Below are 17,428 nucleotides of genomic sequence, written 5' to 3' on the forward strand. Positions count from 1 at the left end.
GTCTGCCAAACATTGATAAATGCCGACATGTAAAGGCCTAAATGTAGCCACCAATCAGCATGCACTACCCAGGGTGCTGAAACTAAAATGGGCCGACTCCAAAGCTTACATTTCTGCTTTTCAAATAAAGATACCAAGAGAACAAAGAAAAATTGATAATAGGAGTAAATAAGAAAATTGCTTAAAATTGCTGATCTATCTGAATCATGAAAGAAAAAATGTGGGTTTAGTGTCCCTTTAAAGTCTGTCATATTACAGTATGCTGTGTTATTGATTGGGTGTTTATCGTGTTACTGTGAGGTGACTGTGTCACTAGTTATCTCTTGTTTTATTCCCACAGCAGCGTCCCAGATAGCAGACGTTTGTTCTAACTTCCACACAGCGGGTATCTTAAATGGCAGCAGCCTACACGTGCAGTTCCTGCTTTATACATCACATAGCCCAGGCTGTGGCCAAGTCATCCAGGTCAATGGAAACAACACCCTGGGGACCTCCCACTTTAATGCCTCCCTGGGCACCAAGATTATTATCCATGGCTTCAGGTGAGAAGCAAATACTAAGGGCATGTTTTTGTTTTATGTTCATGTACCGCTTTTAAGGATTTATTAAAGCATTGAAGTTTTAACGGCAAGTTCCGGACTTTGTATATTTCTTCGAGAAGCAAATACCCCATGCACAAACAGGGTCACCAGATCTCCAACATAAAAACTAGACCTCACTGCTCCCCAGCTTCCTAACCATTTAGCACCACCCTTTCCAAAGCGCCACTAACTCCTAATAGTTATATTGCACCACCATAACGCTGTGAGCAGTGGCGGCTCGTGGGTTAATCAAATGGGGGTGTACAATAGATACATTTAAGTAGTTTTGCTGTTATAAGAATAGCTGAGTTTGTCCGTATAGCTTTATTAGTGATCAAAATCAGGGGTGCACAAGTGCTATTTTGCGCTCGCGTGCAATCGCGCCCCCTGCCCGCACACAGCCAATCACGTACGGGCAGGAGTTGTCAATCTCCCCGGTCTGACTAGACCAGGGACATTAAAATTCCCAACCTAAGAGGTGGCGAAAGGATAGGGAAACAGCAGTCTGATGACCACCACTGGTTAAATACAGAATGCAGGATCCCTTGTGAGAACCGCCAGTCGTAGGCAAGCGAAAGCCTTTTTACAGCACTCCCGATATCCCACAATGCTAATATTTTGTCTTCTTCTGGAGAAAAACCATGCGTTTAGTAACTAATATCAGCCAGCACTGCCTCTCCTCTCTCTCAGACAGCACTGCCTCTCCTCTCTCTCTCTCGTCCAGCACTGCCTCTCCTCTCTCTCGGCCAGCACTGCCTCTCCTCTCTCTCAGCCAGCACTGCCTCTCCTCTCTCTCAGCCAGCACTGCCTCTCCTCTCTCTCAGCCAGCACTGCCTCTCCTCTCTCTCAGCCAGCACTGCCTCTCCTCTCTCTCAGCCAGCACTGCCTCTCCTCTCTCTCAGCCAGCACTGCCTCTCCTCTCTCTCAGCCAGCACTGCCTCTCCTCCCTCTCAGCCAGCACTGCCTCTCCTCTCTCTAGGCCAGCACTGCCTCTCCTCTCTCAGCCAGCACTGTCTCTCCTCTGTCTCGGCCAGCACTGCCTCTCCTCTCTCTTGGCCAGCACTGCCTCTCCTCTCTCTCGGCCAGCCCTGCCTCTCCTCTCTCTTGGCCAGCACTGCCTCTCCTCTCTCTCGGCCAGCACTGCCTCTCCTCTCTCTCTGCCAGCACTGCCTCTTCTGTCTCTCAGCCAGCACTGCCTCTCCTCTCTCTCAGCCAGCACTGCCTCTCCTCTCTCTCAGCCAGCACTGCCTCTCCTCTCTCAGCCAGCAATGACTCTCCTCTCTCTCAGCCAGCAGTACCTTTCCTCTCTCTCAGCCAGCACTGCCTTTCCTCTCTCTCAGCCAGCACTGCCTCTCCTCTCTTTCCGCCAGCACTGCCTCTCCTCTCTCAGCAAGCATTGCCTCCTCTCTCTGAGCCAGCACTGCCTCTCCTCTCTCTCAGCCAGCACTGCCTCTCCTCTCTCTCGGCCAGCACTGCCTCTCCTCCCTCTCGGTCAGCACTTCCTCTCCTCTCTCTCAGCCAGCACTGCCTTTCCTCTTTCTCGGCCAGCAATGCCTCTCCTCTCTCTCAGCCAGCACTGCCTCACCTTTCTCTCAACCATCACTGCCTCTCATCTCTCTCGGCCAGCACTGCCTCTCCTCACTCTCTCAGCCAGCACTGCCCCTCCTCTCTCTCAGCCAGCACTGCCTCTCCTCTCTCTCAGCCAGCACTACCTTTCCTCTCTCTCAGCCAGCACTGCCCCTCCTCTCTCTCAGCCAGCACTGCCTCTCCTCTCTCTTGGCCGGCAATGCCTCTCCTCTCTCTTGGCCAGCACTGCCTCTCCTCTCTCTTGGCCGGCAATGCCTCTCCTCTCTCTTGGCCAGCACTGCCTCTCCTCTCTCTCCGTCAGCACTGCCTCTCCTCTCTCTCCGCCAGCACTGCCTCTCCTCTCTCTCAGCCAGCACTGCCTCTCCTCTCTCTCAGCCAGCACTGCCTCTCCTCTCTCTCAGCCAGCACTGCCCCTCCTCTCTCTCAGCCAGCACTGCCTCTCCTCCCTCTCAGCCAGCACTGCCTCTTCTCTCTCTCGTCCAGCACGGCCTCTCCTCTCTCTCAGTCAGCACTGCCTCTCCTCTCTTTCAGACAGCACTGACTCTCCTCTCTTTCAGCCAGCACTGCCTCTCCTCCCTCTCAGCCAGCACTGCCTCTCCTTTCTCTCAGCCAGCACTGTCTCTCCTCTCTCTCAGCCAGCACTGCCTCTCCTCCCTCTCAGCCAGCACTGTCTCTCCTCTCTCTCAGCCAACACTGCCTCTCCTCTCTCTCAGACAGCACTGCCTCTCCTTTCTCTCAACCATCACTGCCTCTCCTCTCTCTCAGCCAGCACTGCCTCTTTTGTTTCTCAGCCAGCACTGCCTCTCCTCTCTCTCTCAGCCAGCACTGCCCCTCCTCTCTCTCAGCCAGCACTGCCTCTCCTCTCTCTCAGCCAGCACTGCCTCTCATCTCTCTCAGCCAGCACTGCCTCTCCTCTCTCTCAGCCAGCACTGCCCCTTCTCTCTCTCAGCCAGCACTGCCTCTCCTCTCTCTCAGCCAGCACTGCCTTTCCTCTCTCAGCCAGCACTGTCTCTCCTCTGTCTCGGCCAGCACTGCCTCTCTCTCGGCCAGCATTGCCTATCCTCTCTCAGACAGCATTGCCTCTCCTCTCAGCCAGCTTTGCCTCTCCTCTCTCTCGGCCAGCACTGCCTCTCCTTTCTCTCGGCCAGCACTGCCTCTTCTGTCTCTCAGCCAGCACTGCCTCTCCTCTTTCACGGCCAACACTGCCCCTCCTCTCTCTCAGCCAGCACTGCCTCTCCTATCTCAGCCAGCACTGTGTGTCCTCTCTCAGCCAGCACTGCCTTTTCTCTTTCTCGGCCAGCAATGCCTCTCCTCTCTCCGCCAGCACTGCCTCCCCTCTTTCTTGGCCAGCACTGCCTCTCCTCTCTCTCAGCCAGCACTGCCTCTCCTCTCTCAGTCAGCATGACCTCTCCTCTCTCTCAGCCAGCACTGCCTCTTCTCTTTCACGGACAGAACTGCCTCTCCTCTCTGTCAGCCAGCACTGCCTCTCCTCTCTTTCAGACAGCACTGACTCTCCTCTCTTTCAGCCAGCACTGACTCTCCTCCCTCTCAGCCAGCACTGCCTCTCCTCTCTCTCAGCCAACACTTTCTCTCCTCTCTCTCAGCCAGCACTGCCTCTCCTTTCTCTCAACCATCACTGCCTCTCCTCTCTCTCAGCCAGCACTGCCTACCTTGGCTCTCAGCCAGCACTGCCTCTCCTTTCTCTCAACCATCACTGCCTCTTCTCTCTCTCGGCCAGCACTGCCTCTCCTCTCTCTCGGCCAGCACTGCCTCTTCTGTCTCTCAGCCAGCACTGCCTCTCCTCTCTCTCAGCCAGCACTGCCTCTCCTCTCTCTCAGCCAGCACTGCCTCTCCTCTCTCAGCCAGCAATGACTCTCCTCTCTCTCAGCCAGCAGTACCTTTCCTCTCTCTCAGCCAGCACTGCCTCTCCTCTCTTTCCGCCAGCACTGCCTCTCCTCTCTCAGCAAGCATTGCCTCCTCTCTCTGAGCCAGCACTGCCTCTCCTCTCTCTCAGCCAGCACTGCCTCTCCTCTCTCTCGGCCAGCACTGCCTCTCCTCCCTCTCGGTCAGCACTTCCTCTCCTCTCTCTCAGCCAGCACTGCCTTTCCTCTTTCTCGGCCAGCAATGCCTCTCCTCTCTCTCAGCCAGCCATGCCTCACCTTTCTCTCAACCATCACTTCCTCTCCTCTCTCTCGGCCAGCACTGCCTCTCCTCACTCTCTCAGCCAGCACTGCCCCTCCTCTCTCTCAGCCAGCACTGCCTCTCCTCTCTCTCAGCCAGCACTACCTTTCCTCTCTCTCAGCCAGCACTGCCCCTCCTCTCTCTCAGCCAGCACTGCCTCTCCTCTCTCTCAGCCAGCACTGCCTCTCCTCTCTCTCGGCCAGCACTGCCTCTCCTCTCTCTCGGCCGGCAATGCCTCTCCTCTCTCTTGGCCAGCACTGCCTCTCCTCTCTCTCCGCCAGCACTGCCTCTCCTCTCTCTCAGCCAGCACTGCCTCTCCTCTCTCTCAGCCAGCACTGCCTCTCCTCTCTCTCAGCCAGCACTGCCCCTCCTCTCTCTCAGCCAGCACTGCCTCTCCTCCCTCTCAGCCAGCACTGCCTCTTCTCTCTCTCGTCCAGCACGGCCTCTCCTCTCTCTCAGTCAGCACTGCCTCTCCTCTCTTTCAGACAGCACTGACTCTCCTCTCTTTCAGCCAGCACTGCCTCTCCTCCCTCTCAGCCAGCACTGCCTCTCCTTTCTCTCAGCCAGCACTGTCTCTCCTCTCTCTCAGCCAGCACTGCCTCTCCTCCCTCTCAGCCAGCACTGTCTCTCCTCTCTCTCAGCCAACACTGCCTCTCCTCTCTCTCAGACAGCACTGCCTCTCCTTTCTCTCAACCATCACTGCCTCTCCTCTCTCTCAGCCAGCACTGCCTCTTTTGTTTCTCAGCCAGCACTGCCTCTCCTCTCTCTCTCATCCAGCACTGACCCTCCTCTCTCTCAGCCAGCACTGCCTCTCCTCTCTCTCAGCCAGCACTGCCTCTCATCTCTCTCAGCCAGCACTGCCTCTCCTCTCTCTCAGCCAGCACTGCCCCTTCTCTCTCTCAGCCAGCACTGCCTCTCCTCTCTCTCAGCCAGCACTGCCTTTCCTCTCTCAGCCAGCACTGTCTCTCCTCTGTCTCGGCCAGCACTGCCTCTCTCTCGGCCAGCATTGCCTCGCCTCTCTCAGACAGCATTGCCTCTCCTCTCAGCCAGCTTTGCCTCTCCTCTCTCTCGGCCAGCACTGCCTCTTCTGTCTCTCAGCCAGCACTGCCTCTCCTCTTTCACGGCCAGCACTGCCTCTCCTCTCTTTCCGCCAGCACTGCCTCTCCTCTCTCAGCAAGCATTGCCTCCTCTCTCTCAGCCAGCACTGCCTCTCCTCTCTCTCAGCCAGCACTGCCTCTCCTATCTCAGCCAGCACTGTGTGTCCTCTCTCAGCCAGCACTGCCTTTCCTCTTTCTCGGCCAGCAATGCCTCTCCTCTCTCCGCCAGCACTGCCTCCCCTCTTTCTTGGCCAGCACTGCCTCTCCTCTCTCTCGGCCAGCACTGCCTCTCCTCTCTCAGTCAGCATGACCTCTCCTCTCTCTCAGCCAGCACTGCCTCTTCTCTGTCACGGACAGAACTGCCTCTCCTCTCTGTCAGCCAGCACTGCCTCTCCTCTCTTTCAGACAGCACTGACTCTCCTCTCTTTCAGCCAGCACTGACTCTCCTCCCTCTCAGCCAGCACTGCCTCTCCTTTCTCTCAACCATCACTGCCTCTCCTCTCTCTCAGCCAGCACTGCCTACCTTAGCTCTCAGCCAGCACTGCCTCTCTTGTCTCTCAGCCAGCACTGCCTCTCCTATCTCAGCCAGCACTGTGTGTCCTTTCTCAGCCAGCACTGCCTCTCCTCTTTCTCGGCCAGCAATGCCTCTCCTCTCTCCGCCAGCACTGCCTCTCCTCTCTCTCAGCCAGCACTGCCTCTCCTCTCTCTCAGCCAGCACTGCCTCTCCTCTCTCTCAGCCAGCACTGCCCCTCCTCTCTCTCAGCCAGCACTGCCTCTCCTCCCTCTCAGCCAGCACTGCCTCTTCTCTTTCTCGTCCAGCACGGCCTCTCCTCTCTCTCAGTCAGCACTGCCTCTCCTCTCTTTCAGACAGCACTGACTCTCCTCTCTTTCAGCCAGCACTGCCTCTCCTCCCTCTCAGCCAGCACTGCCTCTCCTTTCTCTCAGCCAGCACTGTCTCTCCTCTCTCTCAGCCAGCACTGCCTCTCCTCCCTCTCAGCCAGCACTGTCTCTCCTCTCTCTCAGCCAACACTGCCTCTCCTCTCTCTCCGACAGCACTGCCTCTCCTTTCTCTCAACCATCACTGCCTCTCCTCTCTCTCAGCCAGCACTGCCTCTTTTGTTTCTCAGCCAGCACTGCCTCTCCTCTCTCTCTCATCCAGCACTGACCCTCCTCTCTCTCAGCCAGCACTGCTTCTCCTCTCTCTCAGCCAGCACTGCCTCTCATCTCTCTCAGCCAGCACTGCCTCTCCTCTCTCTCAGCCAGCACTGCCCCTTCTCTCTCTCAGCCAGCACTGCCTCTCCTCTCTCTCAGCCAGCACTGCCTTTCCTCTCTCAGCCAGCACTGTCTCTCCTCTGTCTCGGCCAGCACTGCCTCTCTCTCGGCCAGCATTGCCTCGCCTCTCTCAGACAGCATTGCCTCTCCTCTCAGCCAGCTTTGCCTCTCCTCTCTCTCTGCCAGCACTGCCTCTTCTGTCTCTCAGCCAGCACTGCCTCTCCTCTTTCACGGCCAGCACTGCCTCTCCTCTCTTTCCGCCAGCACTGCCTCTCCTCTCTCAGCAAGCATTGCCTCCTCTCTCTCAGCCAGCACTGCCTCTCCTCTCTCTCAGCCAGCACTGCCTCTCCTATCTCAGCCAGCACTGTGTGTCCTCTCTCAGCCAGCACTGCCTTTCCTCTTTCTCGGCCAGCAATGCCTCTCCTCTCTCCGCCAGCACTGCCTCCCCTCTTTCTTGGCCAGCACTGCCTCTCCTCTCTCTCGGCCAGCACTGCCTCTCCTCTCTCAGTCAGCATGACCTCTCCTCTCTCTCAGCCAGCACTGCCTCTTCTCTTTCACGGACAGAACTGCCTCTCCTCTCTGTCAGCCAGCACTGCCTCTCCTCTCTTTCAGACAGCACTGACTCTCCTCTCTTTCAGCCAGCACTGACTCTCCTCCCTCTCAGCCAGCACTGCCTCTCCTTTCTCTCAACCATCACTGCCTCTCCTCTCTCTCAGCCAGCACTGCCTACCTTAGCTCTCAGCCAGCACTGCCTCTCTTGTCTCTCAGCCAGCACTGCCTCTCCTATCTCAGCCAGCACTGTGTGTCCTTTCTCAGCCAGCACTGCCTCTCCTCTTTCTCGGCCAGCAATGCCTCTCCTCTCTCCGCCAGCACTGCCTCCCCTCTTTCTTGGCCAGCACTGCCTCTCCTCTCTCTCAGCCAGCACTGTCTCACCTCTTTCTTGGCCAGCACTGCCTCTTCTCTCTCTCCGCCAGCACTGCCTCTCCTCTCTCTCAGCAAGCACTGCCTCTCCTCTCTCTCAGCCAGCACTGCCTCTCCTCTCTCTCGGCCAGCACTGCTTCTCCTCTCTCAGTCAGCATAGCCTCTCCTCTCTCTCAGCCAGCACTGCCTCTTCTCTTTCACAGACAGAACTGCCTCTCCTCTCTGTCAGCCAGCACTGCCTCTCCTCTCTTTCAGACAGCACTGACTCTCCTCTCTTTCAGCCAGCACTGCCTCTCCTCCCTCTCAGCCAGCACTGCCTCTCCTTTCTCTCAGCCAGCACTGTCTCTCCTCTCTCTCAGCCAGCACTGCCTCTCCTCCCTCTCAGCCAGCACTGTCTCTCCTCTCTCTCAGCCAACACTGCCTCTCCTCTCTCTCAGACAGCACTGCCTCTCCTTTCTCTCAACCATCACTGCCTCTCCTCTCTCTCAGCCAGCACTGCCTCTTTTGTTTCTCAGCCAGCACTGCCTCTCCTCTCTCTCTCATCCAGCACTGACCCTCCTCTCTCTCAGCCAGCACTGCCTCTCCTCTCTCTCAGCCAGCACTGCCTCTCATCTCTCTCAGCCAGCACTGCCTCTCCTCTCTCTCAGCCAGCACTGCCCCTTCTCTCTCTCAGCCAGCACTGCCTCTCCTCTCTCTCAGCCAGCACTGCCTTTCCTCTCTCAGCCAGCACTGTCTCTCCTCTGTCTCGGCCAGCACTGCCTCTCTCTCGGCCAGCATTGCCTCGCCTCTCTCAGACAGCATTGCCTCTCCTCTCAGCCAGCTTTGCCTCTCCTCTCTCTCGGCCAGCACTGCCTCTTCTGTCTCTCAGCCAGCACTGCCTCTCCTCTTTCACGGCCAGCACTGCCTCTCCTCTCTTTCCGCCAGCACTGCCTCTCCTCTCTCAGCAAGCATTGCCTCCTCTCTCTCAGCCAGCACTGCCTCTCCTCTCTCTCAGCCAGCACTGCCTCTCCTATCTCAGCCAGCACTGTGTGTCCTCTCTCAGCCAGCACTGCCTTTCCTCTTTCTCGGCCAGCAATGCCTCTCCTCTCTCCGCCAGCACTGCCTCCCCTCTTTCTTGGCCAGCACTGCCTCTCCTCTCTCTCGGCCAGCACTGCCTCTCCTCTCTCAGTCAGCATGACCTCTCCTCTCTCTCAGCCAGCACTGCCTCTTCTCTTTCACGGACAGAACTGCCTCTCCTCTCTGTCAGCCAGCACTGCCTCTCCTCTCTTTCAGACAGCACTGACTCTCCTCTCTTTCAGCCAGCACTGACTCTCCTCCCTCTCAGCCAGCACTGCCTCTCCTTTCTCTCAACCATCACTGCCTCTCCTCTCTCTCAGCCAGCACTGCCTACCTTAGCTCTCAGCCAGCACTGCCTCTCTTGTCTCTCAGCCAGCACTGCCTCTCCTATCTCAGCCAGCACTGTGTGTCCTTTCTCAGCCAGCACTGCCTCTCCTCTTTCTCGGCCAGCAATGCCTCTCCTCTCTCCGCCAGCACTGCCTCTCCTCTCTCTCAGCCAGCACTGCCTCTCCTCTCTCTCAGCCAGCACTGCCTCTCCTCTCTCTCAGCCAGCACTGCCCCTCCTCTCTCTCCGCCAGCACTGCCTCTCCTCCCTCTCAGCCAGCACTGCCTCTTCTCTTTCTCGTCCAGCACGGCCTCTCCTCTCTCTCAGTCAGCACTGCCTCTCCTCTCTTTCAGACAGCACTGACTCTCCTCTCTTTCAGCCAGCACTGCCTCTCCTCCCTCTCAGCCAGCACTGCCTCTCCTTTCTCTCAGCCAGCACTGTCTCTCCTCTCTCTCAGCCAGCACTGCCTCTCCTCCCTCTCAGCCAGCACTGTCTCTCCTCTCTCTCAGCCAACACTGCCTCTCCTCTCTCTCAGACAGCACTGCCTCTCCTTTCTCTCAGCCAGCACTGCCTCTCCTCTCTCTCAGCCAGCACTGCCTCTTTTGTTTCTCAGCCAGCACTGCCTCTCCTCTCTCTCTCATCCAGCACTGACCCTCCTCTCTCTCAGCCAGCACTGCCTCTCCTCTCTCTCAGCCAGCACTGCCTCTCATCTCTCTCAGCCAGCACTGCCTCTCCTCTCTCTCAGCCAGCACTGCCCCTTCTCTCTCTCAGCCAGCACTGCCTCTCCTCTCTCTCAGCCAGCACTGCCTTTCCTCTCTCAGCCAGCACTGTCTCTCCTCTGTCTCGGCCAGCACTGCCTCTCTCTCGGCCAGCATTGCCTCGCCTCTCTCAGACAGCATTGCCTCTCAGCCAGCTTTGCCTCTCCTCTCTCTCGGCCAGCACTGCCTCTTCTGTCTCTCAGCCAGCACTGCCTCTCCTCTTTCACGGCCAGCACTGCCTCTCCTCTCTTTCCGCCAGCACTGCCTCTCCTCTCTCAGCAAGCATTGCCTCCTCTCTCTCAGCCAGCACTGCCTCTCCTCTCTCTCAGCCAGCACTGCCTCTCCTATCTCAGCCAGCACTGTGTGTCCTCTCTCAGCCAGCACTGCCTTTCCTCTTTCTCGGCCAGCAATGCCTCTCCTCTCTCCGCCAGCACTGCCTCCCCTCTTTCTTGGCCAGCACTGCCTCTCCTCTCTCTCGGCCAGCACTGCCTCTCCTCTCTCAGTCAGCATGACCTCTCCTCTCTCTCAGCCAGCACTGCCTCTTCTCTTTCACGGACAGAACTGCCTCTCCTCTCTGTCAGCCAGCACTGACTCTCCTCTCTTTCAGACAGCACTGACTCTCCTCTCTTTCAGCCAGCACTGACTCTCCTCCCTCTCAGCCAGCACTGCCTCTCCTTTCTCTCAACCATCACTGCCTCTCCTCTCTCTCAGCCAGCACTGCCTACCTTAGCTCTCAGCCAGCACTGCCTCTCTTGTCTCTCAGCCAGCACTGCCTCTCCTATCTCAGCCAGCACTGTGTGTCCTTTCTCAGCCAGCACTGCCTCTCCTCTTTCTCGGCCAGCAATGCCTCTCCTCTCTCCGCCAGCACTGCCTCCCCTCTTTCTTGGCCAGCACTGCCTCTCCTCTCTCTCAGCCAGCACTGTCTCACCTCTTTCTTGGCCAGCACTGCCTCTTCTCTCTCTCCGCCAGCACTGCCTCTCCTCTCTCTCAGCAAGCACTGCCTCTCCTCTCTCTCAGCCAGCACTGCCTCTCCTCTCTCTCGGCCAGCACTGCTTCTCCTCTCTCAGTCAGCATAGCCTCTCCTCTCTCTCAGCCAGCACTCCCTCTTCTCTTTCACAGACAGAACTGCCTCTCCTCTCTGTCAGCCAGCACTGCCTCTCCTCTCTTTCAGACAGCACTGACTCTCTTCTCTTTCAGCCAGCACTGACTCTCCTCCCTCTCAGCCAGCACTGCCTCTCCTCTCTCTCAGCCAACACTTTCTCTCCTCTCCCTCAGCCAGCACTGCCTCTCCTTTCTCTCAACCATCACTGCCTCTCCTCTCTCTCAGCCAGCACTGCCTACCTTGGCTCTCAGCCAGCACTGCCTCCCTTGTCTCTCAGCCAGCGCTGCCTCTTTTGTCTCTCAGCCAGCACTGCCTCTCTCTCTCAGCCAGCACTGCCTCTCCTCTTTCTCAGCAACACTGCCCCTCCTCTCTCTCTCAGCCAGCACTGCCTCTCCTCTCTCTCTCAGCCAGCACTGCCTCTCCTCTCTCTCAGCCAGCACTGCCTCTCCTCCCTCTCAGCCAGCACTGCCTCTCCTCCCTCTCAGCCAGCACTGCCTCTCCTCTCTCTCAGCCAGCACTGCCTCTCCTCTCTCAGTCAGCATGGCCTCTCCTCTCTCTCAGCCAGCACTGCCTCTTCTCTTTCACAGACAGAACTGCCTCTCCTCTCTGTCAGCCAGCACTGCCTCTCCTCTCTTTCAGACAGCACTGACTCTCTTCTCTTTCAGCCAGCACTGACTCTCCTCCCTCTCAGCCAGCACTGCCTCTCCTCTCTCTCAGCCAACACTTTCTCTCCTCTCTCTCAGCCAGCACTGCCTCTCCTTTCTCTCAACCATCACTGCCTCTCCTCTCTCTCAGCCAGCACTGCCTACCTTGGCTCTCAGCCAGCACTGCCTCCCTTGTCTCTCAGCCAGCGCTGCCTCTTTTGTCTCTCAGCCAGCACTGCCTCTCTCTCTCAGCCAGCACTGCCTCTCCTCTTTCTCAGCAGCACTGCCTCTCCTCTCTCTCTCACCAGCACTGCCTCTCCTCTTTCTCAGCAGCACTGCCTCTCCTCTCTCTCAGCAGCACTGCCTCTCCTCTTTCTCAGCAGCACTGCCTCTCCTTTCTCTCTCAGCCAGCACTGCCTCTCCTCTCTCTCAGCCAGCACTGCCTCTCCTCTCACTTGCTATGACTCCGTTTCAAGCTGAAGCAGTAGGAGGAGCCGTGACGACTGGCTCTCTTCATTAAGAAAGTTAGGGGCTGTTTGGTTTGGGGGCAGCGCTGCAGTCACTTAGAAATAAGTGGAAAGTACTTGAAGCCTATAATTCTATCTATCGCACATGTGATAGATAGGGAACCTTTTTGGCTGAATAAATTTAATTTTTCCAACAGGGAGGCTATTGGAAAAATTATATTTATTCAGTCAAAAAGTTTTTTTTTTTCTTTTAGGGGGTTCAGGTGCGCCTGTGCTCCTATAGAGTAGCCTCCACTGGCTGTGAGATAATTTGTGTGGCACTATGTTGATTTTATAGGGTTTAACAGGTAAAAATACCTGCTGCTACTCCACTCAAAACAAATATACTATGTAGATAATTTGGTACCCTGATGGATACCTTTAAGAGCGTTTGTAAGAGCTCTGCAGCTCCTTAAAATGATTGAGTTAATACATTAACCTTCTTAATGTTATATTAATAAACAATATAATTGTGTAGGATACTATAAGGGTAATTTACAAAAAAGCAAACAGTAGAAAAAACACACAAATCAGAGCCTCTTGGCAGCAAAAACATTGCCTCTCCCGGAACTCAATTTTTTTTTTTTAAATCAAGGCTAGACAAAGGTTCGTATACGTACAGAAATGCATAGCGGATTTATTATTTTTGTGTTTTGTCATTTTTTTTGGAGCCTGCTCTCACAGCACCCCCAGGTATTCAGCTATTGGCCAGGAATACCACTACTGGCAAAAAAAATTTGCTGCCAAGAAGCTCTGATTTTTGTGCTTTTTATCCTGCTTTCTTTTTTGTAAATATTGCCGTTATGGTATACTACCCAATCATAATTTTTTTTAATAATTAATAAAGTTAGGGCTAGATTACAAGTGGAGCACTAAATATCGCTTGCTTGCAAGCAATATTAACGGTCCTTTTTGTAATACCAGTGCACTATAATGTGCACTTGTATTACAAGTAAATCGCAATGTGAACGCAAGCTCGCGTTCACATTGCTAGGAAGAATTGCGCTCACAAGGGCATACTTCCATAGCCTCGCGCAGCGATGGGCAACATTTTTTAATATATATGTATATGAATATATACATATATATATATGTGTGTTAATATGTGTATCAATCAAAAAAAGAACAAGAGTCTCCATATCGCCAATATTCGATTTGGGTCCTGCATTCAACTCCTGTCAAACTCCCTGTTTTCTGTGTCAATTGCACTCTAAGGGGCATATTTATCAAGCTCCATATGGAGCTTGATTCCCTCGTGTTTCCAGCGACCCTTCAGGCTCACCGGAAACAGAAGTTTTGAAGCAGCGGTCTAAAGACCACTGCTCCATAACCTGTCCGTCTGCTTTGAGGCGGCGGACAGAAATCGTCAGAAATCAACCCGATCGAATACGATCGGGTTGATTGACACTCCCTGCACAAGAACTCCTGGTGCAATGATAAATGCGGACAGCGTATGCTTTTGGCATTTATCGATGTGCAGCGGACATAATCCGCTATATCGGATACCATAATAAATAGGCCCCTAAGTCTCTCTTTTGGTATGTGTCTGTAGTCTGTGAAATGTTATGTATTTACTTTGCTGATATCTTGTCTTTATCTATGTGATGTTCAATCCTTGTCAATACTTGTGATATGTCCTAAATTTATAATTTCACTAATGGTAAAACTCCAGCCTGGTTTTTTAACTTATCTCACCCTGAATCAAATTTTCCCAATTGACCTTTTGACTGTCTTTGATCATGTCATTAACTAATTTATTGCAATCAGCTGAATGCTCTGGCTTTTAAATTTAACACTGCTATGGGTGCTATTAGATAGCTGTATTGTAACACCATATGATCACATCTCTTAAGTGAACATTTATAAGTGAGGCATTAACAATTGGGCAGAAGAATTATACAAGAATTGGATAAGGATTGGATAAGGGATAAGTCAAGTTCTGTTGTAACACTGTGTTAGTTTTTTATAATGCTCAATATCTTCATATTCCTTTTGCTACCTTTTGTCTCTATAACAAACTACTTTATTCTATTACTCCTTCCCCTCACCACCTGCACTGCTCATTAGCCCATCTCTCTTAACCTAACCTTACCTTTGTTTTCATGAACTTCACACCAGGGCCGGATTGGGACCAAAAAATAGACCCGGGCATTTTAAGGCAAAGCAGCCCACTACCCCCAATTTTTAATTTAAAAGTCCTCATACACACACTCATATCTACGCATACCACACATAGACCCACTCACATGCACAGAACACAATAAACCCACTCACATGCACGCACACAACACAATAAACCCACTCACATGCACGCACACAACACAATAAGCCCACTCACATGCACGCACACAACACAATAAACCCACTCACATGCACGCACACAACACAATAAACCCCCTCACATGCACGCACACAACACAATAAACCCACTCACATGCACGCACACAACACAATAAACCCCCTCACATGCACGCACACAACACAATAAACCCCCTCACATGCACGCACACAGCACAATAAACCCACTCACATGCACGCACACAACACAATAAACCCACTCACATGCACGCACACAACACAATAAACCCCCTCACATGCACGCACACAACACAATAAACCCACTCACATGCATGCACACAACACAATAAACCCCCTCACATGCATGCACACAACACAATAAACCCACTCACATGCATGCACACAACACACATACACCTACTCACATGCACACACAACACACATAAACCCACTCACATGCACGCAAACAACACACATATACCCACTGACATGCACGCACACAACACACATAAACCCACTCACATGCACGCACACAACACACATAAACCCACTCACATGCACGCAAACAACACACATATACCCACTGACATGCACGCACACAACACACATAAACCCACTCACATGCACGCAAACAACACACATATACCCACTGACATGCACGCACACAACACACATAAACCCACTCACATGCACGCACACAACACACATAAACCCACTCACATGCACGCACACAACACACATAAACCCACTCACATGCACGCAAACAACACACATATACCCACTGACATGCACTCACACAACACACATACACCCACTCACATGCACGCACACAACACACATACACCCACTCACATGCACGCACACAACACACATACACCCATTCACATGCACGCACACAACACACATAAACCCACTCACATGCACGCACACAACACACATAAACCCACTCAAATGCACGCAAACAACACACATATACCCACTGACATGCACGCACACAACACACATAAACCCACTCACATGCACGCAAACAACACACATATACCCACTCACATGCACGCACACAACACACATAAACCCATTCACATGCAAGCACACAACACACATACACCCACTCACATGCACGCACACAACACACATACACCCACTCACATGCACACAACACACATACACCCACTCACATGCACGCACACAACACACATACACCCACTCACATGCACGCACACAACACACATACACCCACTCACATGCACGCACACAACACACATACACCCACTCATGTGCACACAACACACATACACCCACTCATGTGCACACAACACACATACACCCACTTATATGCACGCACACAACACACATACACCCACTCACATGAACGCACACAACACACATACACCCACTCACATACACCCACTCACATACACCCACTCACATGCACGCACACAACACACATACACCCACTCACATGCACGCACACAACACACATACACCCACTCACATGCACGCACACAACACACATACACCCACTCACATGCACGCACACAACACACATACACCCACTCACATGCACGCACACAACACACATACACCCACTCACATGCACACAACACACATACACCCACTCACGTGCACACATCACACATACACCCACTTATATGCACGCACACAACACACATACACCCACTCACATGAACGCACACAACACACATACACCCACTCACATACACCCACTCACATGCACGCACACAACACACATACATCCACTCACATGCATGCACACAACACACATACACCCACTCACATACACCCACTCACATGCACACACACAACACACATATACCCACTCACATGCACAGACACAACACACATACACCCACTCACATGCACGCACACAACACACATACACCCACTCACATGCACGCACACAACACACATACACCCACTCACATGCACGCACACAACACACATACACCCACTCACATGCACACACACCACACATACACACAATCAAATGCACGTACACACCACACATGCACACACTCACATGTATGCACACACCACACATACACACACTCACATGCACGCACGCACACACCACACATACACACACTCACATGCACGCACGCACACACCACACATACACACACTCACATGCACGCACGCACACACCACACATACACACACTCACATGCACGCACGCACACACCACACATACACACAATCAAATGCACGTACACACCACACATACACACACTCACATGCATGCACACACCACACATACACACACTCACATGCACGCACACACCACACATACACACACTCACATGCACACACACACCACAAATACACACACCACACACTCACGTGAACACACTCATATAGATTTTACAAAAAAATAATCTATTTATATATATATATATATATATTGTTTAAACTAGTTTGAGGACAGTGCAATACATATTATTGCTTAACAAAGAAAATTATTTAAAACCTTGCAGCCTAACACTGCCTGCCTCTCCCTACAGTGCATAAGCACGGTACAATACATATATCAGAAACAATTCATATAGGCCATATCAGTTTTTTCTCTGATACTGAGCTTAGCGATTATTGTGTAGCATGTTGCAGGATCACAGCAGCAACGTATTCAATGTACATTCAAGTTTTTCAAGGGAAAGTGAAGAAAACTGTTTTTGGAGGTAAACTACAAGAAAATCTAGCAAAATAATGAAAAAAGAAATATTTTTATTTATTTTTTATTAAGGTTCACCAAGCAATACAAATTACAATGTAAGACACTGATGTGTAATCTCAAAATGACATACGAGATGTTTAACACCTTATCTTACAACAAACCATAGTACAAGTAGTCAATGTTTTTAATTGATGGTACAACATAGGAATGCCTTCTAACTGATAGTGAGAGCTACTTTTGGACCCTTCCAACACCTAAAACCTATAGAAGGCAAATGCAGCTGAATACAATAGTATAACAAGGTTACATAGGCAGGACCTGTATGTCTTCAGAGAATATGACTTCATAAATATAAAATCCTCACCTTTAAACTAGAGTGATAAAATAGTAACTGGAACACTGTTACAT

General features: G+C 52.7%; 1 protein-coding gene across 1 annotated transcript in view; it reads left to right on the plus strand.

The window, feature by feature from the left end:
* Positions 1–17,428, plus strand: part of LOC128652819 (phospholipase A1 member A-like) — a 161,131-nt gene that overhangs the window by 11,524 nt on the left and 132,179 nt on the right. Inside the window, exon 2 of the mRNA XM_053705775.1 lies at positions 341–542. Within this exon, the coding sequence (XP_053561750.1) occupies positions 341–542 (202 nt within the window). The remainder of the gene's footprint in view (positions 1–340; positions 543–17,428) is intronic.

This window comes from Bombina bombina, chromosome 3, assembly GCF_027579735.1.
Source record: "Bombina bombina isolate aBomBom1 chromosome 3, aBomBom1.pri, whole genome shotgun sequence".
Lineage (NCBI taxonomy): Eukaryota > Metazoa > Chordata > Amphibia > Anura > Bombinatoridae > Bombina > Bombina bombina.